We start from the raw sequence: 22,742 nt of genomic DNA on the forward strand, positions 1-22,742 counted from the left end.
AAAACCGAAACCTAACCCAACTTTTCCATTTTCAGAAGCCACAGCCTCGACGAGCGCCTCCTCTTCTGCAGCGAAGTGGTGAAAGTCCGCCAAGTCCGCTTCCACCCCGGAAGCCCAAAGCACACCCACCTATTAGCCCTAACTTCAGACAACACTCTCAGGTAGTACCACCACTCCAAAACGAAAAAAAACAAAAACTGGCGGTCATTTCTAGGTTGTACGCCGTGGAAAACGGGAAGGCAGTGAACTTAGCCACGTACCAAATCGGCGAAACTCCCGTCGGAGTGTTCCCCGGCTCCAAAACTTCATATTTGGCGGCTTTCGGCGAAGTGGGCGTGGACTTCGACTTCGGCCAACCAGAGCTCGACGTTGACACGAAATCTCTGTTCGTCAAAGAAACGAATTTTTCGAATTTGGCGTGGCCCGTTTACGTTCTCAGAGGAGATGGAGGAGTCTTCTGCGTCAACGTGTCTTTGGATCAAAGGTGAGGACGCTTTTTGAGCTTCTGGTCGTGAAAGAGTTGTTGCAGAACCAGGAGCAAAGTCACGGGGCCGCTGCCCTCCACCGCTCAAGACGGAGGTGACGAGGCGTGCGCCATCATCTGCGTGGGGACGAACCCGGAAATCGTCTGCGTGGCCAACTCCAACGGGACGATCTTCCACTTCCTGTTGTTGCCGGTGGAGGAGGAAGAAGCCACGAAGGAGTTGGTGTGCTTCGAGAGCGTGGAGTTGGAGCTGGGGTTGTCGACCACCACGGAAGAGCACTCGTACACGTGTCCGATCTTCCTCCACAAGGACGAGTCGCGGCCGGGGAGGTTCTTCGCCACGCATTCTGCTGGGGTTCACTCGGTCACCATCTCCTGCGTCAAGGATCTTCAAGGACTCAACGGTTTGTTGTCACCACGTCTCTTCACTTCTTAAGACTTGTTTTTCAGATGAGACATCCATGGAGGACGTGTTCAACCAGGAGAGCAAGGCGGAGTACCTCGTCTGCACCAAGACCTCCACCTCCGAGGGCACCAACCCCATCGTCGGCTTCTCTTTGTACTACGACCCCACGTCCCTCATCGCCGTCTTGGCCGATGGTAACCTCCTCAGTCTTGGGATTCTAACAGCGGAAATCTTACCCAAACTCGAAGAAGTCCGAGTGGAGACCACCAAAGAAACATCCCCGTTGAAGAAGATGCTGCGGGAGCCCTTCGACCACAACATCCAGAAGCTGTTAAAGCGGTCCTCCAACCAACCGATTTTAAAACTCGGCGGCGATGTTCCCCACTCGCAGAAGGAGTGTTACGAGCTCCTCCAGAGAGCCTCGCAGGTCTTCCGCGAGTACTTCGAGAACCACACGCGCGCCAGGGAGGAGATCGAGAAGCACGTCAAGGCGCTCCACCTCATGAAGGACTTCCAGTTGAAGCAACTCGAGCGGATGAACTCCGAGAAGCACATTCTGAGGGAAAAAGCGGAGAGTTTGGCCGAGAAGTACGAAGACATCAAGGATAAACAAGATGAGGTGATGAAGAGGTGCGAGAAGTTGCTGGTTTTGGTGTCGCAGAAGAAGTCGGAGCCTTCGGACGCCGAGAAAGAGTATCTCAAGGAGTTGGAGCAGTACATGGAGAAGATCGAGAAGTACAAGACGTCGATTGAGAAGTTGAAGATGAAGGTCAAGTACCAGAAGATACAGATCGCGAACTGGAAGGCGCAGGAGACGAAGAAGGTGTCGACTTTGAGTGAGACTCATTCGACGACCATCAAGAACAATCTTAAGGAATTGTAAGTTAAGCGTTTGTTAATTTTAGCGACTTATTTTGGGGTTTTAGGAGCGAGAGGATCCAGGAAATGACCAAAGAAGTCAATGAGTACAAGGAGCGGCTTAATATTAAGTGATTGTCATGTTTTGTAGAAAATTTTGTGAAATAAAGTATTTTTGAATATAATTTAAGGTTAGATTTCTGTTAAAATAGTATAATAATAAAATAGGTTCATATAAAATTGATGGCAGCAGTGATTGAGGGAAAAAAGAGGGACTTCAGCTAAACATGTTTCCCGACTTGCCTCACATATTTTTTTTGTCCGTAACTAAATAATAGGAGTAATAAGTAATATAATACAAGGTGTTTATAAATGTTTCTAGCATCAAGGGTGGCTATGAAATGTCAAATAAATTTGCCGATCGTTACTAATATGGGTTTAGATTTTCAACTGACATTTGTAGTTAACCTCAATCATTGAACAAAATTAGTTTTGAAAACAAACTGTTCAAGTTGTGGTTTGAAGCCTGAAAATCTAAAATTTTGACACAAAACCGTAACTGAAAAGTCGTAGACGTAAAGTGACATTTGAAATAATTGTGAACACTATGAAAACAAAGCCGCAAAATAGTGCATGACAGAAATTTCAAAGCCTCCCTTGATGCTAGAAACATTTATAAACACCTTGTACAAAATACATACACTAAACGAGTTTGAAGCTTATTTTTAGTTTTCCAGACTCTTGCACCTGAGAAATACCACTTTATCGGACTAGTATATTAATTGCTATTTTGGCCGTAGATAAGATTTTCACATTTACTAGATTTCCTTTGAGTTCACAAAATGCCACTTTATGGGACTCTTAGAGTTACTTTTCACATTTATGTAAAGCGGTTTGAATCCGAAAAATGCCACTTTTAGCGAACTAATTCAGAAATAACTTCTTTAGGAAACTAGTATATTTTTCTTTTAGTGGATACGTTTTTACATCTACTTGATTCTTTCGTATCCACAAAATTCCACTTTATCAGACTTGTATAACTTAAATTTGTTTCCCTGGCTTGTACCCAAATACCTACTTTATTAGACTCGACCGCGAACGGTAACTTTAGTGTACTAGTACGTTAATAATTATTTTATCAGACTAGTAGATAAAATTACTTCGACGAACTAGTATCCTTATAGTTACTTTATCAGCTTCTTATCTTTTCTTCACGTTTTTCAGAAGATTGCCACTTTATTGCATGTTATATCGCTTCATTATTGTTTTGATTATAGAAAATGTTACTTTTGCGGACTAGTACATCAATAGCTATTTCACTGGTTTCATACCTATTACCTGACGTCGTTTGAATTTACAAAATACGAATTTAGCGGACTAGGACATTAATAGTCAATTTAGTAGACTAATTGAATTTTTTTCGCAAATACTTGATGTCGAAATGTTACTTTACCTAACATTATAAATCTACTGAAGAAAAATGATACTTTAACAGAGTAGTACATTAATTGACCAATTTACGGGACTGTTAACTTATTTACATTTCCTTGACGTCCATTAAATGAGCAAAATGCCACTTTTTTTTACCTTAAATTGATTGTTTTTCGAATCCGTAAAATGTCACTTTGTTGAACTAGTACCTATATTCATGAGACTAATAGATATCTTCTAACTTTATTTGATATTGTTTGACTAGTATATTAACCATGAAATTACTTTGTCGGACTAGCATCGAAATAAATACTTTATCAACTTCGTACCTTTTTGTTTTATTGTCGTTTGACTAGATACTTTACTAGCCTCGTACTTTTTTATACAAGGTGTTTATAAATGTTTCTAGGATCAAGGGTGGCTATGAAATGTCAAAGAAATTTGCCGCTCATTATAAATGTGAGTTTAGATTTTTCAACTGACATTTGTAGTTAACCTCAATCATAAAGCAAAGTAAGTTTTGAGAAGAAAACTGTTCTAATTAATTGAAACGTCGTTGACGTAAGTAACATTATAAATGATTTTCAAGATAGTTATATTCACTATCAAAACAAAGCGGCAAAGTAGTGCACAACAGAAATTCCAGAGCCACCTTCGATGCTAGAAACATTTATAAACACTTGTTATTTGGCTGACGCCGTTTGAATCGGCAAAATGCGACTTTAGCGGACTAATAGAAATCTTTTTTTTTAAATTCATTTAATGTTGTTTGAATCCACATAATAATGCCACTTTGCCGGAATCTGCGCCTTCTTAACGCACTAGTATTTTAAGAGAACTTTTTACTCTTCATTATTTTTTGCAACACTAAAATGTCACTTTACGGGACCAGCAAATTAGTAAGTATTTTATTAGACTATGATGTAGACTAGTACAATAATAGTCATTTTAGCAGACTAATAGTTTTTTTCTCACTTACTTGATGTTGGAATAATCTAAATGTCACTTTATCAGACTAGTACATTAAAGGCTACTTTACAGGACTGATAACTTTTTACAATCTTCTGAAGTCGATTTAATGAGCAAAATGTCACTTTTTTCGGATTTTGTTACATTTGTCTAATGCTTAACGGGAACTAGTTAGTACTAGTCTCAATATACTATTTACTGTACTCTATTTTTCCCAAAACTGAATTAGTAAACTATCACGTTTGTATACTACATTAATGGGGATTTTAGCGGAATAGTTAATTAATATCTTTTAACTTTATTTGATGTTGTTTGAATCCCCAATACATCACACTTTAACAGACTTGTATTTTAACATTAACAGAAAATTAGGAAATTTCTTTTTGTCGGACTAGCATTGAGCTACTTTATTGGACGCAAATCTTTTTACTCGATTGTTGTTTGATTATAGAAAATGTCACTTTTGCGGACTAGTACACCTCACATACTTTACTAGACTTTTTTACATTTGCCATAGTGGACCAGTACATTTGTAAGTATTTTATTAGTCTAGGAGGTATTATTTCACATTTGATACTGTAGATTAGTGAATTTATAGTCATTTTAGCAGACTACTAAAGAAACGTAAAAAAACATTAAAATTACAAGAATTCTAAGAAATTCTAAACAAATCTACAGTGTGGTGACTATTGGACAGTTCTTGTTTGACATTCCACAGGAATTGCAGAGTTTTAAAAATCGGCATAATGCAAAACGATCAATCACAGAGCCGAATTTTAAATTTGGCGCCTACAAAAATTGTCTTCAGGAAAGTTGACGTTTAGGTGTGTATTGTTGGTTGCATAACACTTTACACCACGAAAAATAACGAAATAATTAGTTTCACCTTTATTTATGTTAAAATTGAGATAATTTCGATTGATTTTACGTATCAGCAAATTTTTAGAGCCGCAAACAAGAAAATAATTATGATTTTTTAGTAACTTTGTCCCCCAACAGTTGGCCGGTTGGTACGATTTCCCCCACCGCACCCGTCACTTTAACGGTTTTTTCAAATTTCAACCGCTGTCACTTTGTGTTGTTTGTTTTCGCCTAGTTTCCCCGTTTTTTGAATGAAATGGTTTAATCGTCCACCATGGAGCCGTCGCCAGAAACCATCAGTTCCCGTCGCGACAAACTCAACGCTCAGATCCTCAGCCGCGCCATCGAGGCCCCCAAACTCTCCCTCATCAACCGCGAGTGTCTTTTGGACGCCCTGCAAGCCCTCTACGATGAGTGCAGCATCGAATCCCTCCAGAAATACGACAAACAAATCGCGCAGTTCGTGGAGAAGTACAAAAGCACGATTTCCGAGGTGAAGAAGTTGAGAGTGAACATCACGGATTTTGAGATTAAGGATGTGATAGGAAGGGGGCACTTCGGGGAGGTGCACGTGGTGAAGGAGAAGCAGACGGGGGACATTTACGCGATGAAGACGATCCGGAAGTGTGACAGTCTTGAGAAGACTTCTTTTGATGTGGAGAGGGACATAATGGCGTTCGCGGAGTCCCCCTGGATCACCTCATTACAGTACGCTTTCCAAGACAGCGTCTATTTGTTCTTCGTGATGGAGTTCCACCCCGGGGGCGACTTGCTTAACCTGTTGTACCGGCAAGGGGGCACCTTGCCCGAGAGCGCCGCAACGTTTTACTTAGCAGAGATTGTTTTGGCTCTGGAGGACCTCCACGCCATGGGGTTCGTTCACCGAGACATAAAACCTGATAACATTCTTTTAGACCGCTGCGGCCACCTAAAACTCGTCGATTTTGGCTCCGCGGCGAGGCTCAACTCCGTCAACGCGGGGATTCCTGTGGGAACTCCCGATTACATCGCCCCCGAAGTCCTGCAATCCATGGAAGGCAAACGGACGAGATATGGAGCGTCGTGCGACTACTGGTCCCTCGGGATTCTCGCGTTTGAGTTGACGGTGGGGAAGCCCCCGTTCACGGGGCAGAGCACCACGATGACGTACTCGAAGATTATGAACCACGCCAGCCACCTGAAGTTCCCTTCAGACGTGTTGTTGACTCAGGCCTACACGAGTTTGGTGCGGGCGCTCATCACCGAGGAGAAGTCGCGTTTGGGGGCCAAACAAATCAAAAATCATGTTTTATTCAAAAACGTGCATTTCGAGACTTTGAGGGACCAGGTGCCCCCGTACGTCCCCAAAATCACGTCGCTGGAAGACACGAGCAACTTCTGCGACGTCGTGGCGAAGAAGTCTGGGCCCAGCGTGGAGAATTTCAAGAAGCGGACGCAGTTTTCGGGGAGGAATTTGCCGTTTATTGGGTTTACCTTCACGCATGGCTTTGGGGGGTGTGGGAGGGACTATGATAGGACTTCCAAGGCCAAAGATGAGATTATCCGGGGGATGAAGGAGGAGTTGGAGAATGTGAAACGGACCCTAATGAAAAGTGAGGATTTCGAGGAGGTCCGCCTGGCGTTGGAGAAGAAGGTCATGGAGAAAACTCACAAGTTGGAGAATGTGGAGAATGTGAGGGAGAAGTTGGAGAGGGAGTTGGCGGCGAGCATGGCGGAGAGCACGGTGAGTTCAAAAAGGGGAACACAAAAAAGTAGGATTGTTGCAATTTTTTGTTCGTCACTGTACCAATTATCCTAATTTTCTGGGAAAACTCAAATCGTTTTACTTAATGGGGGTGGGGAGGGTACTGAAGCAGGTACTTTCGACATCTTCATCGTTTGTCATTTGTTATTGTGATGGTCATTTGTCGTGTTAGTGCAATGGATTCCTTTACTTCTTATTTTTCTGAAGTTAAATTTATCGTATCGAATTTTGTCGTTTTGGTTATAAATGTAAGTACACTAAAGGAGTTGTAGCTTATTTTTAGTTTCTCGTACTTTTTTGGATCCGAAAAATACCTCTTTAGCGGACGAGTACATTCATTGCTATTTTGGTAGATTTTTTTTCTAATTTTTACTATTTCCTTTTAGTCCACAAAATGCCATTTTGTCGGACTAGTAAAGTTACTTTACGAGACTCAGTTTTTTCGCATTTTTGTAATACGGATTGAAAATGAAAAATACCACTTTGATGGACTACCAGATACATTTATTGCTAATTTGGTAGATTTTTTTTTTCACATCAACTACATATAGACCAGGGTCGATAATTTTTGAAACCAAAAAAAATCTTAGTAGAATGAAACCTATTGGAAAATGTTGAGAATATTACAAAAATGAAAGGAAAAATAAATTACGGTCGATTCGAGGTCGGGAAGTGGGAGAGGGTTGGTTTTTAAGGGTTAAAATCGGTTTATCTCGATTTCCGGCAAAACTACAAGTCTTATGGAAAAAAGTTAAATGGCAAAATTGTAGGTAATAAAAAGATCTACAACTTTTGTATTTACACTATTTTCTCATAACTTCAAAATTCACATGAAAAACTCAAAAAACCACGTTTTTGGTTTTTTATTTGTATCTTTTACAAATTTTTTTTTATGAAATTTGGTGAGAACTTACCTTTGTATATTCCAAATACACAAGAATTTTTTCTCCTTATTTTTATTTAATCCCGAAAAAGCACTCTAATTTTCAATCGAAAATTCACGGGTCAAAATATCAGCTTTTTTAAAAAAGTTGGTGGGCTTTTTATTCGTTGCGATCTCTACTTTCTGATAGTGTAATAAAAAATATACGTCACTATGGAAAATATTTTCAAAAAATTTTAAAAACGAAAAAAACTCGAATCGAAAAATTATTTTTTTAGGCGACTTTAACTGAAAATGAAATTTTTAGGCCTTAAAAGCGGCCTAAAAGTGAGTCTTTTTTGGCCGCAAACATTTTCGGCCGATCTATGGTGGCGCCATATATCCATTGTTTTGCATATTACGTCAAGATACCGATATTACCCTTATACTTATTTGGGTAAAATCAAATCGACAAACTGCTGTAAAGTGCAACAAAGACGTGTTGAATTATTGAAAATGAACATGTCTAACAGTGCTCCTGCAATAACATTAAAAAACACATTAAACCTAATTCATACAAATTGTGAAGCTGCACGTGCTGAAACTGCAAATGTAAATAAAGAAAATATGAACTTTTCTGAAGGATTCATAAATATTTACAATTATTTAGTTGCTATAATTGATTAAATCAATAAATCATAAATAAAAATTAAATAATTTGTAAATTTAATGATGTCGCCTAAAAAATCTAGTGTGTAACTCGGCCAAAAAGTGCCATTTTGCCCTCGCCTTCTTTCTGGCCTCGGCTAGCGCCTCGGCCATTAAAAAAAGGCTCGGCCAAAAAAGAACCACTTTTTGGCCTTGGTACACAAATAGCTATTCTATCATTATGTACAATTTTGAGCTATTTATTAATATTAACACTGTAATTACTCATTTAGCGTATGATTCTAAGTTACATTGATTAACAAAAAAATTTTCAATCAAAGGATATTACTATAATTAACAAATAACTAAGTTAATAATGTGTATATTTGATAAAACATCTACAATTTGATTGCTCTGGCATTTAAATTAACAGAGTTACAGTTTTAACATATTTTTCCCAAAAATTTATAGTTTATTCCCAAAATAAAAAAATTCAAAATTTGACATTTTTGATCTGTAATAGCATTTTTTTTCGCAGTTAATTGTATATTAATTACTGTATGTCTAAATTAGTAATCTCCCCAATTTTCATGTTTGTTAAAAATACGGCCCGATTGCAGAAACGCGGATTAAATTTTTAGTTCAAGACTAAAGTTTTAATCTACGATTATATGTCAAATTCGATTGCAGAATAATATTTTTGTTTGGGGTTAAATGTAGTCCGAGACTAAAATTTAATTCTGAACTATAGCAAGGACTAAACGAAATATGGATTGCACAAACGACTTAATCTTGGATTAAACGATATAGTCTAAGACTAAATATAATAAATTGACAGTTCTAAGGAAAATCTTGTAGGTTATGTGGTTTTGCGACTTGTGCATGTTGAAATAATGGCAAAACAATCTTAATTAATGAAAAAGCTGACAGGCATTTGACAGCTCTCTATGTTCAACTAAACATGATTTTTGGATGGTATTATGCGTTTTTAGGAATCAAACGTAGGTGAACTACAAGAGCTTATGAACTAGGTCGCGAAAATCACGTACTCATATGTGGGGTCATATTTTACTTATTTTTTTGAAAATCAGCACAAATGTTGTGTGAAAGCCACTGACCAAGAGGTTGATCTTTTTGATTTCAAATCAATTTAAGCATTTAGGGGTTGTTTAAAAATCGAAATTTATTAAGTTCGTTATTTTTTAACCGATTTCGTTTGTTTTAATAGCGTTTGAAAGAGGAAAAATTTCTAGACCAATTTTTGATCAAAGTTTTGATAGATAGTGAATGTTTCTATACATAAATCGGCTGTCCCAAGCAAAAACACAGTATCTGCTTTAAAAAAAAAATCAATGAACCTAGAATTCACTTATTTAAAACGCTTTCACAAATGATTTGAACTCTACTTTTGTCGTTTATCTGAAGATTTTTAAATAACAAAAATAAATCACAAGTGTAATGTTAAAATTATTTTTAAAGGCATTTTAAATAGGTGAATTCTAGATCCAGCAACGACATGTTACCAATTGCAATTAGAGCTTTGTTTCTAATTTTTTCCTTTATTGTAACTTTGTTATTTCTGCACCAATTTCATTAATTTTTATAGCATTTGATATAGAGAAAAACTCTCTAAAATGGTGGTTTCCATAATAGAAGTAAGAGAGTAGTTTAAAATGATCAACCTAATTGTAAAATAATGTACAGGGTATAATTTTGAGATAGTTAATTATGAATAATTTTAAATAAAAACTCATTTCCGTGATTTAAAAGTCTTGTTAAGAAATGTTAGAAATTTCGCTATTTCCCCAATAATTCAATAATTTAATTTGGTAGTTTTAAGTAGCCCCCATAACCTCTTATTAGCCGTGCTAGAGATCTTCAAGCAAGATAAATCTTCTACATACAGTAGTGTCACGGTTGGTAGATATCAGTTATAACGACATTTCAAAACTTGCATTGCAATATTTACATAAGGAATCATTTTAAATTTAGATAAGTTTATAGTTTTCTAACCTGCAGTATCCATTATTTGCAAGTTTTGGATCCATTCGTGAAATACATGTCAAAAATGTGGTTCGTCCACAATCAAAAACGTTTTATCCTGGATTATGTAATCTCATCTGCAAACCACGTTTCTGCAATAGGATCAAAATATAGTTCAGGACTAAATTTAATCCAGGATTTTATAGTCCGTTGTTTAATCAGCGTTTCTGCAATCGGCCCTTAATGTATTAAGTATTAAGGGTATACTAATATATATAATGTATTAAGAGCCGATTGCAGAAACGCTGATTAAACAACGGGCTATAAAATCTTGGATTAAATTTAGTCCTGAACTATATTTTGATCCTATTGCAGAAACGTGGTTTATAGATGGGATTACGTAATCCAGGATGAAACGTTTTTGATTGTGAACGAACCACATTTTTGACATGTAACTTCACGGATTAATCCAAATAATGGGTACTGCAGGTTAGAAAATAAAAAATTACTCACATTTAAAATTATTTCTTATGTAAATATTGTAATGCGGGTTATAAAATGTCTTTTTAACTGAATGTGTACCAACTGTGACACTACTGTAAGTACTCGTAGAAGATTTATCTTGCTTGGAGATCTCCGCAAGACTAAGGGGTTATGGGGGTTACTAAGAACTATTGAATTATTGTAAAAATAGCGATATTCCTAACATTTCTCCTAACAAGACTTTCAAATCATAGAAATTAGTTTTTATTTGTAAAATTATTTATAATTTACTGTCTCAAAGTTACAACCTGTACATTATTTTAGAATAAGGTTCTTCTCGAGTTTATCATTTTAAAAGGCTCTGAATTGAGATGTTCAAAATACTAAATTGCACTTTCTTACTTCTGTTTTGGAAATCACCATTTTAGAGAGTTTTTGTATATATCAAACGCTATAAAAACTAATTACAACGGTGAGGAAATAACAAAGTTACGATAAAAGAAAAAAGTTAGAAACATATTTCTTCGATTGCAATTAGTTATGAATTGTAGCTATTACAGAGAATTTATGCCTAGAATTTGATGTAATTAGTTAGTTTTTCGATTTTTTACCTTGTAAAGGTTTTCCAGTGTAGGGTCTTGTATAATACGTATCAAAACTTTGTTCAAAAAGTCGTCCAGAGATTTTTTCTCTTTCAAAAGCTATTAAAACGAACGAAATCGGTTAAAAAATAACGAAGTTGCTGAATTAAGTTAATGAATGGGGCAGGTATGTACGTATAAATTTTTGATTTTTAAACAAAATGCTTAAATTGATTTGAATTCGAAATGAACATTCTTTTGGTCAGTTATTTTCACCCTACATTTTTGCTTAGATTCAAAAAATTGTAAAATATGAGCCCTACTTGATTTGGGTGAGCTAGCTCATAAGCTGTTGTGGTCCACCTATGTCTGATTCCGGAAAACGCATAATACGCGCACATCCAAAAATCATGTTTAGTTGAACACCCAGAGCTATAATAAAAAAGTGCCTGTCACCTTTTCCATTAATTAAGACTGTTTTGCCATTATTTCAACATCCACAAATCGCAAAACCACATAACCTAAAAGATTTTACTTAGAAGTGTCAATTTAGTTCGTCCTATAATCCATCAAACTTGTGGGATTATGTTTAGTCTCAGGCTAAATCGTTTAATCCAAGATTAAGTCGTTTGTGCAATCCATATTTCGTTTAGTCCTTGCTATAGTTCAGAACTAAATTTTAGTCACGGACTACATTTAACCCCAAACAAAATATATTATTCTGCAATCGAATTTGACGTATAATCGTAGATTAAAGCTTTAGTCTTAAACTAAAAATTTAATCCGCGTTTCTGCAATCGGGCCTAAATTTGCCAAAATTAGTACGTTTTGCTGTAGAATTTTGAAATTTAGCAGACTTAGTAATTAAGTTCAAAGTAGTAATTTTGCCAAATTTGATTGCTTTGGCATTAAAATTGTTAGAGATGCAGCCGTTATTCGGTTCAATCAAAAAATTAAATTTTCCAAAATTAGTACCTTTTGCTGTATAATTTTGAAATTTGGCATATTTAGTAATTAAATCTGAAATAATAGCCTTGCTAAATTTCATTGTTTTGTCATTAAAATAGACCCATATATTTTTTCCAAAAGTTTTTGGTTCTTTTTCAAAATAAAAAATTCCAAAGTTTGATTTTCTTGGTTTATATTTTTGCAATTTAGCACAGTTAATAAGTCTAAATTAGTAACTTCCTCAAATTTTATTGTTTGGCGTTAAAACTGACCGAGATAAAACCCCTAATAAATAATTTTTACAGTTTTTGGTCCATTCAAAAAAATTATAAAAAAATTTCAAATTCAGTATCTTTTGGTTTCATTCTACTACGATTTTTTTGCACTTTTTATCTTTTTTGAAGGCTTCGACACTGGTCTAATATTTTCTTTGAGTCCACAAAATGCCATTTTGTCGGACTAGTAAAGTTACTTTATGAGACTCATTTTTTTCACATTTATGTAATGCGGTTTAAATATGAAAAATACCACTTTACCGGACTAGTGCATTAAGTGCTATTTTGGGAAATATCTTTGTACGTGTATTATTTCCTTTGAGTCCACAAAGTGCCACTTTGTCGAACTAGTAAAGTTACTTTACCAGACTCAGTTTTGTCACATTTATGTAATGCCGTTTAAATCTGAAAAATACGACTTTGGCGGACAAGTTCAGAAATAACTACTACAGTAATTGCTATTTTAGTAGATACGGTTTTACGTCTACTTTTTTCGAATCCACAAAATTATTTTGTCGGATTGGTATGTTAATATCCACTTTATCAGATTCATACAATCAATTTCCTTGACTGTCCTAATAGCTACTTTATTGGACTCAACCGCGAAAAGTCACTTTGGTGGACAAGTACATTATTAGTAATTTTTTCAGACTAGTAAGTAGATGTGTTTTCCGAATTCACTTAATGTTCTTTAAATCCGTATTTGATTTATTTGATTATTTTTAAAAAAAGTAAAATGAAGAATTTAGAGCGAAATTAGACTTTATCAGACTTCTACCTTTTCTTCACAGAAAGTCGCCACTTTTACAGCTCGTTTTTATATTTTGCGGGCTCGTATCTTTTACCTTTTATGAATCCGCAAAATGTGACTTTAACGGACTAGGTCAAAATGTACCACACTGTTAAACAAAATGATACTTTATCAGACTAGTACGTTAATGGCTACTTTATAGGACTGATACCTTTTCACATTCTCCTAACGTCGTTTGCATTTACAATATGCCACTTTGTCCGATTTTGTGGGATTTGTTTAATTCTAAACGACCTACTTTACTGTACTCTAATTTTTTATCTTTTAAATTGATTGTACATACTTTCAATCCGTAAAAAGTCACTTTAATGGCTTTATGGGATTTTAAGGGACTAGGGAAAAATTTTCAACTTGATTTGACGTTGTTTGAATCTACAATATATCACACTTTTATAGACTGGTATATTAACATGAAATTACTTTGTCGGGCTAGCATTGTAATGGCTACTTTTTCAGACGCGTACTTTTTTTGCTTGATTGTTGTTTGATTATGGAAATCTTCGCTTTTACGGATTAGTAGATATCCTTTTAACATTCATTTGATGTTGTTTAAATCCACAAAATACCACTTTGTCCGATCTCCGTTTTTTACAGTTAGCTGATCGTGTTTAAATCCGAAAAATGCCCCCTTAACAGTGACTTTACCGGACTCAAAATTGTTACATTTAATTGTTTTCGTAACAGTAAAATGTCACGTTAGTGGATTAATATTATTTTAGTAGGATTTTATCAGACTAGAGGGTATCTTTTTACATTCGTCGTTTGAATAAGCGAAATGTCAGTTTAGCAGACTAGTCAATTACTTCTTCACAGGACTGGTAACTTTTTTACATTCATTCGTTTGAATCAGCAAAATGCCACTTTGTCGGACTAGTGTTAATAATATTTTATTGTACTCTAACTTTTTTACCCTCAATTGATCGTTCTTAATATTTGTTTAACTTTATTTGACGTTGTTTGAATCCACAATATACCACAGTTTAGCAGACTAGTTTATTAACATGAAATTACTTTGTCAGGCTAGCATGATAATGGCTACTTTATCAGACTCGTACATTTTTGCTTCACTAATAGTTATTTTGCCGTTCTCGAACTTTTTTACGCTTAATTTATGATTCCTTGGATCGTAAGAGGTCACATTAGCAGACTAGTAGATAATTTTATTTGCCGTCGTTTGTATCAACAAAATGCCACTTTGACGGACTACTATCATAATAACTATTTTATCAAATTCCTACCTTGTCGTCACTACTATCTGATGTTGATTTAGCCTGATAATTTGACTGATTTCTTTAAACTGGTTTATCAGACTAGTACTGCAATTCGCGGACTACTTTGATTAAAAATTTAACACATTCTTTCCTTCAGGCCCTCAAGAGGACCCTCGAAATCGAGCGCAAAGACCGCGCCGACCTCGAACGCAAAGCCCTCGAACTGATAAAATCAGCGAAAACGAAATGGGAAGCCTCCGAACGCACCAAAGTCGAAGCCCTCAAACTCGAAATCGAACAACAAAAAGAGAAAATAAACCAACTGACAACCACCAACAACATGCTCAACGAACAACTGAAAAGAGCCTTCAAACTCGAACACAAACACAAAGAATCGCTCGACGCCGTCGAACAAATGAACAGGCGAAGTCTCGTCGGTTTGGAATCGAAGCTGGAGAAAGTCGCGGTACAGTCGCGCCAGAAAATCGTGTGTCTTCAGGGGAACTTGGACGAGACGTTGGAGGTGAAGAAGGACTTGGAGAAGGAGGTGCGGAGGTTGAAGGAGAGGGAGGAGGTGTTGGTGAAGAGGCTAGAGAAGTCGGAGGAGGAGTACGGCGTGTTGAATGGGGCGGCGTGCGAAGCGGAGAAGTTGGTCAAGGAGTTGAACGAGAAGGTTTTGGTCTTTGAGGGGGAATGGGAGAAAAGCAAAGAAATGAAAGGGAAAGTTGCGGAATTGGAGGCCAAACTGGAGGAGGAGAAGGGGAAGATCGCGCGGATGGAACGTGAGAATCTCCGATTGAAGGAAGAAGTGAAGACCATCGAAGAGTACAAGACGCAACTCGAAGAACTGAAGGAGACCAAGAAGAAGATCAACGAGTTGGAAAGCAAACTGGTGGAGGAAGAGCAAAAGACCGCGTCGTTCCAAAAGCAGTTGATCGACTCCGAGACTGTGGTCGAAAGCCAACAGCTCAAAGACCTCAGAATGAAGATGTGGAAGATGGAGAAAGAACTGAGCAACGCGAAGATCGACAAGCGCATCGTCGACAGAGAGTTTAAAGACGCCGTTGGAGAAACCAAACGCTTGGAGGAGGAAGTGAAGAAGTTACAAGAGAAGTTGAGCGAGAACCGGAAGATCCACGAGCGCGCCATGTTGGAGTTGAACAACATCAACGAGAACTTGTCGCTGGAGTTGGTGAAGACCAGAGAAGCCCTCAGGAGCTGTGAAGACAAGTTGGAGTGCGAGAAGTCGCGACACCAAGAAGAAAAACTTTTAATCGCCGAAATGAAGCAGACGATCAAAGAGAAGGACGCGGCCATCGCCGAGGAAATCTCCAAACTCAACGGGGTGAAGAACGAGTTGGCGCAGCTCAAAGACCACTTCTCCAGAGGGCAGGACGAGAAGCTCCTCGCCGTGCAAGAGTTAAAAGATACCAAGAGGCACCACCAGGAGGTGGTTGATCAACTCAACGACGCCAAGACTCAGTTGGAGAACAAAGAGCGCAACCTGGGGGCGCTCCGAGAAGCTTGCATTTTGATCGAGAACCAGGTCATCGAGTACGAGAAGATCATCACCTCCATCCAAACAGAGAAGAGCAAACTCGCGGAGAACACGGAGACTCTCATCACGGATCTCTGTCGCGCCAAGGAGGAAATCCAAGAGGCGAAGAAGCTTGCCAACGAAGAAAAATCGTTGAAGTTGTTGGCGGAGACGAAAGTTAAACGGCTGGGGCAAGACCTGGAGGCTCTCCAGGAGGAGTGTGAGTCGTACAAGAGCCAAGTGGTGAAGTACAAAGAGTACTCGAGCGAGTTAAGCGACGAACTTACCATTTCTGAAGAAAAAATCTCCGACTTGGAGGTCACGGTGAAGTCGTACGAGCGCCAAATTGAAGATTTCGTCACCGAAAGCAACATTCTGAAGGAGGAAATCTCGCAGTATTTAACACAGATTGGGAGCTTGAAGGAGTCGAATTTCAAGTTGAAGCAGAACGTGCAAGAGCTGAAGAGCCTGAGGACTCTTCTGGAGGAGCGAGCGGAAGAATTAGAAACGGTCCTCCAAGCCAAGATCACCTATTATGAAGAGAAAGGGATGAAGAACGAGTCAATTATTAAGCAACAAACCAAACTCATTGATTATCTTCAAGTCAAGGTAAAGTCGTCTCGCTTTTAAAATTTCGTACAACTTTTTTTCCAGATTGACGAGCACACCCACAAGAAGAAGACTCTAACAGACAAACTCTTCGGGCACTCGAAGAAGGAGAATCAGCAACCGATCGCTCTCCCGGTCAATTACAAGGACTTGGAAGGAGAGCTCCAGAAGCAGAAGAAAATCAACAAAGATCTCCAAGAGGAAATCTACAAGTTGAAGGCGGAGATCACCTGTCGCACTCCTGTGACGAAGCTGACACGCCACAAGTCGGAGATTGCGTCTCCGAAGACTAAACTGGCGATGGAGCAGTTGACCAAGACGCCGGTTAGTCTACAGAGGATGCATCACAACATTCCTCACAGGTACTGAAGACTGTTGTTGGTGTTGAAATTATTTCGTTGCTTTCTAGGTTCGTAAACAAAATCAACAAAAAGTTGGCGAAGTGCGAGCAGTGCGCCAATCAAATTCGACTAGGCCGTGAAGTTAGCTTCTGTACGGAGTGTGGTGTGACTGTGCACAGTTCGTGTGTTTATTCAGTGAAGAGCACGTGTGGTTTACCACAAGCGTACGCGAAGCATTTCAAAGACAGTTTGACGAAGTTGAGTGTTGGGGGTGGAGATGAGGGCGGCAGTGTCGCTGTCGAGGGCTGGATTAAAGTTTTGAGGTAAGAAGGGTTTGGGGTGGTCGTGGAAAAAGTATTGTATGCAACACGTATGTCTGTTTCAATTTGGTTTTGGATAATATGAAAAATACCACTTTACCGGACTAGTACTTTAATTGCTATTGTGCTAGATATCTTTTTCACATGTACTACTTCCTTTGAGTCCATAAAATGCCACTTTGTCGGACTAGTTAAGTAACTTTACGAGACTCGGTATCTTAATAACCACTTTATTAGACTCATACAATCAATTTGCTTGGCCAATAGCTACTTAATTGGACTCGACTGCAAAAAGCGACTTTGGTAGACAAGCTCATTAATAGTCATTTTATCAGACTAATAAGAAGATGTGTTTTCCGAATTCACTTAATGTTCTTTAAATCGACTTTTGATTTATTTGATTAAAAAAGTTTAAAAAAATAAAATGAGGGATTTAAAGCTGAATTATAACGATTTCATTACTTTGTCGGACTAGAATCTTAATATCTACTTTATCCGACCTTTTCTTCACATCGCCACTTTAACCGCTCGTTTTTGTATTTTGCGGACTCGTATCTTTTAACTGACGTCATTTGAATCCGCAAAATGCGACTTTAGCGGACTAGGACATTAATAGTCAATTTGGCAGACTAAAAGATGATTTTTCGCATTTACATGATGTCGAAATGTCACTTTATCTGACCCATGCAAAATGATACTTTAACAGATTGGTACGTTAATGGCTACTTTACAGGACTGATACTTTTTTACATTCTCCTGGCGTGTTTGCATCAGCAAAATACCACTTTGTCGAATTTTGTTGTATTTGTATAATTATAATCGAGTTGGTTTACTGTACTCCAACTTTTTTGTCCTTTGAATCCGTAAAATGTCAATTGAGTGGCCACATTAATGTGTATTTTAGCGGACTAGTAGATATCTTTTAATTTGATTTGACGTTTGAATCTACAATATAGCACACTTTAACAGATTGCTATATCAACATGAAATTACTTTACCGGACTAGCATTGTAATAGCTACTTTATCATGCGCGTATTTTGCTGCTTGCCTGTTGTTTGATTATGGAAATCTTCACTTTTACGGACTAGTACACTACAATATATTTCACTAGACTCGCATCTTTTTTACATTTAGCTGACGTCGTTTAAATCGTCAATATGCGACTTTAGCGGACTAGTAGATATCCTTTTTACGTTCTTTTGATGTTGTTTGAATCCACAAAATACCACTTTGTCGGACTTCCGTTTTGTTTTTTACATTCAGCTGATCGTGTTTAAATCCGCAAAACACTTGCTTAGCGGACTAGTAGCTTAACTGTGACTTTACCGGACTCGAAATTTTTATATTTATTTGTTTTTCTGTAACAGTAAAATGTCACTTTAGTGGACCTATACTTTACTAGGATTTTATCATTCTAGAAGTATCTTTTCACATTTATTTGATGTTGTATCCTAGTACATTAATAGTCATTTTAACTGACTAGTAATTCTTTTTTCGCACTCACTTAATGTCGTTTGAATTAGCGAAATGTGACTTTAACAGACTAGTACAGTTCTTCACAGGACTGGTAGCTTTTTTACATTCATCTGACGTCAACAAAATGTCACTTTGTTGAACTTTGTTACATTTGCATAACGCTTAACGGGGACTAGCATTAATAATATTTAATATTATCAGCAATCAACCAATTGCTGATTATAAAAAATGTCATTTTTGCGGACTAGTACAACACTACATACTTTATTACACTCGTACCTTTTTATATTTAGCTGACGTCTTCAAAATGCGACTTAGCGGACTAGGAGATTCCATATTTTTTGTTGTTTCAATCCGCAAAATATCACTTTGTCAGACTAGTATATTAAGAGTAAGTTTATCGGACTCGAACTTTTGACTTTTAGTCATTTTTATGTAACAGTAAAATGAGAGATAAAATTTAACTTTAGTGGACCAGTACTTTGGTTGGTACTTTATCAGACTAGCAGGTAATTTTTTAGATTCATTTGAAGCTGTAGCCTAGTATATTATTAGTCACTTTAGCAGACTAGTAGTTCTTTTTTTGCACTTACTTGATGACGTTTGAATAAGCGAAATATCACTGTAACAGACTAGTACATAATAATACTACTTTACTGTCAGCAAAATGCGACTTGGCGGACTAGGAGATTCCATTTTTTTTGTTTATTTATTTTTTGTTGTTCTATTTCCTTTGAGTCCACAAAATGCCACTTTGTCGGACTAGTTAAGTAACTTTACGAGACTTCGTTTTTTCACATTTATGTAATACTATTTGAATCTAAAAAATATCACTTTAGCGTAGAAGTAAAATGACATATTTAAAGCTAAATTAGACAATTTCATTACTTTGTCGGACTAGAATCTTAACATCTACTTTATCCGACCTTTTCTTCACATCGCCCGTTTTTATATTTTGCGGACTCGCATCTTTTAACTGACGTCATTTGAATCTGCAAAATGCGACTTTAGCAGACCAGGACATTATTAGTCAATTTGACATACTAAAATATGATTTTTCGCATTTACTTGATGTCGAAATGTCACAGACGAAGTTGAGTGGGGGAGGTGGAGATGAGGGCGACAGTGTCGCTGTCGAGGGCTGGACTAAAGTTTTCAGCTAAGAAGGGTTTGGGGTGGTCGTGGAAAAAGTATTGTATTGAACACGTATTTCTGTTTCAACTTGATTTAGGATAAAGTAGCCATTATGCTTCTAGTGCGTCATTGCTTACACTTACATTTACCTCTTTCTAGCAAAAGCAGCTCCTGGGAGAAACGCTACGCCGCCTTGACCGACTCCCACTTGAACATCTACACGGGCTCCGACAAAGGAATTTTGCTGGAGTCTTTAAACCTGAAGATCGAAAACGGCAAGAAGAAGGTGATCCTCGAACCAGTGCCCTCAGAGATTGGGGTCGCTGTGGCCGACACGGATCTCCCCTTCATCATGAAAGTGGAGATAGCCGGTGACTGCTGGCCGGCGTCTTCAACGGTGCTGATGGCGCTGAGTATGACGGACCGAGACAAGTGGTACAAAGGTCTTCAGAGCGTCTTCGAAGACGCCACGGAGAAGTTCCATCTGGAGACCATCTGCACAGTCCCGGAGGACATCTACGTGAACTGCATTACCGACTTGACGAAGAGCATTACAGTCTTGGGGACGGACCAGGGTTTGTACGCGCACCACGACAACTTCCTCCTCCACATCGAAGGAGTGACGGACGTCAACAACATCTGCGTCCTCCCGGAGTCCAACGTCGTGGTGATGATTGTTGGAGTGACGAGCATCTTAATCTCCTGCGATTTGAACCATCTGATCAACTTGACGCAATGCGCGCCGTGCACGAAGCCCATCCTCAAACACAAGAGCATCGCCGTGAAGAACTTGGACGGTTTCCACTACCTGCACTCTTCGTCCTTCGCGAAGCACCAGATGGTGTGCGCCGCCACCTCCAAGCACCTGGTGATAGTCAAGTACGAGTTGGAGTCGAGCGAGTTCGTGCCATTGAGGATCATGGACACGGCGGAGCCGCTGGGGTGCGCGCTCTTCACGGAGCACTCGCTCATCGTGGGCGCCGACAAGTTCTTCGAGATTGACCTCTCGGACTTCAAAGCTGAGGAGTTCTTGGATTCTTCGGATTCGCGGCTCAAACACGCGCTGAAGTGCCATAAGATCCAGTCGTTTCCTCTGGCGATCATGGAGGTTTTTGACAACCCCAAAGAGTACTTATTGTGTTTCAACGAGTTCTGCGTGTTCGTGGACGAGTACGGGCGGTGCTCCAGGTCGAACGAGATCCGCACGAGTTACTTACCGATCGGTTTTCATTACTTAAGACCGTTTTTGTACATAATTCAGTTCTCCGGAGTCGAAATTGTGAAGCTCGGCGAGAATGAAGAGAACCAAGGGGTGGTGGTGGAGCTGAAGAAGATGCGCTTCTTGGGGCGGAACAAGTTGGGGGTGTATCTCTACCACGACGGGAAAGTCAAGTTGTTGGAAGGGAGAAAAGTGCTGGAAGGTGAAGACAGCGAGTCTATTACAAGTCAGTCGGAAGTTTCGGATAGATTTAGTTTTACTAGTTCGATAGTACAAAGTTTGGATGGACATTTGAGCGATGCGGAGAATAGCAGTGATGATAATTTGAGAAGAGTTCGGTTCTCGCAGACTAATTTATAAGTTTTGAGCTTGCCATTGAATGTAGGATTAATTTTTTTTATATATTTTGTAATAAAGTGTGACTTTTGAACGGTTGGGTTTGTTTTCGTCGAAATAGTATATTACAAGATGAGGTGAAAAGCGGTTCATTTTCGTCGAGCGTTACATATGGTGACCGAGGGGACTGAAATTGAATGACAAATTTGAATTTTTAAAATTCGTACTTTAGATAAGTTCATAAATTGAAGGACAACTTGGTCGAAAATTTCGATTTTCTTACTTTTTGTTCTCAAATCCTGTAACTTTGTACACGCAACAAACAGTTCGGTGGCAATAAGTGCACGAAATTTCATTGCTCCATCTTTAAAATTATCGGAATTACAAAGTTTAGAAGAAAATTTTGGATTTTGAGTTTGTCAAAAAAGTAAAAACATCTACAATTCTTATTTCTTGTTGGAAAATCCTGTAATTTAGTACACACAACAAACAAGTCAAAGGCAATAATTGCCCCAAATTTCATTGCTCTATCGTTAACATTGTCGAAATTATTGAGGTTAGAAGGAAATTTTGGAACTTGAAGTTTGTCAAAAAAGTATAAAACGGCCACCATTCTTATTTCTCCTTGTAAAATCGTGTAATCTAGTACACACAACACACTGTTCGAAAGCAATAAGTGATTCAAAAGTCATTGCTTCATCGTTAAAATTGCCGGAATTACACAGTGTAGAAAAAATTTTGGATTTTGAGGTTGTCAAAAAACTAAAAACGTACAATTCGTTTTTTTTTTTTCGAAAATCCTGAATTTAGTACACTCAGCAAACAGTTCGAAGGCAATAAATACACCAAATTTCATTCTCTACGGTTAAAATTGTCGCAATTATCAAGTTTAGAAGAAAATTTTAGATTTTGAGTTTGTCAAAAAAAAAGGAAAACACCTACAATTCTTATTTCTTGTTGAAAAATTATCCTGCAACTTAGTACACTTAACAAACAGTTCGAAGGCAATAAGAGCACCAAATGTCATTGCTCTATCGTTAAAATTATCGGAATTACAGAGTCTAAAAGAAAATTTTGAATTTTGAGTTTGTCAAAAAAGTAAAAACGTCCACAATTCTTATATCTTGTTGGAAAATCCTGTAATTTAGTACACACAACAAACAGTTCGGAGGCAATAAGTGCACTAAATTTCATTGCTCTATCGTTAAAATTGT

At 37.9% G+C, this 22,742-nt stretch overlaps 2 protein-coding genes across 2 annotated transcripts in view; both read left to right on the forward strand.

Moving 5' to 3' along the window:
* mbo (Nuclear pore complex protein Nup88) overlaps positions 1-1,933 on the forward strand; it is a 104,818-nt gene extending 102,885 nt beyond the window's left edge. The window contains exons 3-7 of the mRNA XM_088032973.1: positions 36-161; positions 215-484; positions 530-888; positions 935-1,769; positions 1,817-1,933. Of these exons, the coding sequence (XP_087889099.1) occupies positions 36-161; positions 215-484; positions 530-888; positions 935-1,769; positions 1,817-1,883 (1,657 nt within the window). The 3' untranslated portion in view covers positions 1,884-1,933. The remainder of the gene's footprint in view (positions 1-35; positions 162-214; positions 485-529; positions 889-934; positions 1,770-1,816) is intronic.
* Positions 1,934-5,163: 3,230 nt separating this feature from the next.
* LOC148176729 (citron Rho-interacting kinase-like) lies at positions 5,164-21,616 on the forward strand. Its single transcript, XM_088032472.1, has 5 exons — positions 5,164-6,732; positions 14,713-16,701; positions 16,747-17,063; positions 17,111-17,365; positions 20,133-21,616. The coding sequence occupies exons 1-5, from the start codon at positions 5,284-5,286 to the stop codon at positions 21,550-21,552; spliced, it is 5,430 nt and encodes a 1,809-aa protein (XP_087888598.1). The 5' UTR covers positions 5,164-5,283; the 3' UTR covers positions 21,553-21,616.
* Positions 21,617-22,742: the final 1,126 nt, after the last annotated feature.

This window comes from Gnatocerus cornutus, chromosome 3 (assembly GCF_029298725.1).
Source record: "Gnatocerus cornutus isolate USDA-ARS CGAHR chromosome 3, icGnaCorn1.1, whole genome shotgun sequence".
Classification (NCBI taxonomy): Eukaryota; Metazoa; Arthropoda; class Insecta; order Coleoptera; family Tenebrionidae; genus Gnatocerus; species Gnatocerus cornutus.

What these genes read in the sequence shown, in the direction of transcription:
- LOC148176729 (XM_088032472.1), top strand. Translation starts at nt 5,284, where the DNA reads ATGGAGCCGTCGCCAGAAACCATCAGTTCCCGTCGCGACAAACTCAAC. An exon ending in TTGATTATCTTCAAGTCAAG is followed by an intron (nt 16,702 to 16,746) that starts GTAAAGTCGTCT and finishes CTTTTTTTCCAG; the next exon opens with ATTGACGAGCACACCCACAA. An exon ending in GGCTGGATTAAAGTTTTGAG is followed by an intron (nt 17,366 to 20,132) that starts GTAAGAAGGGTT and finishes ACCTCTTTCTAG; the next exon opens with CAAAAGCAGCTCCTGGGAGA.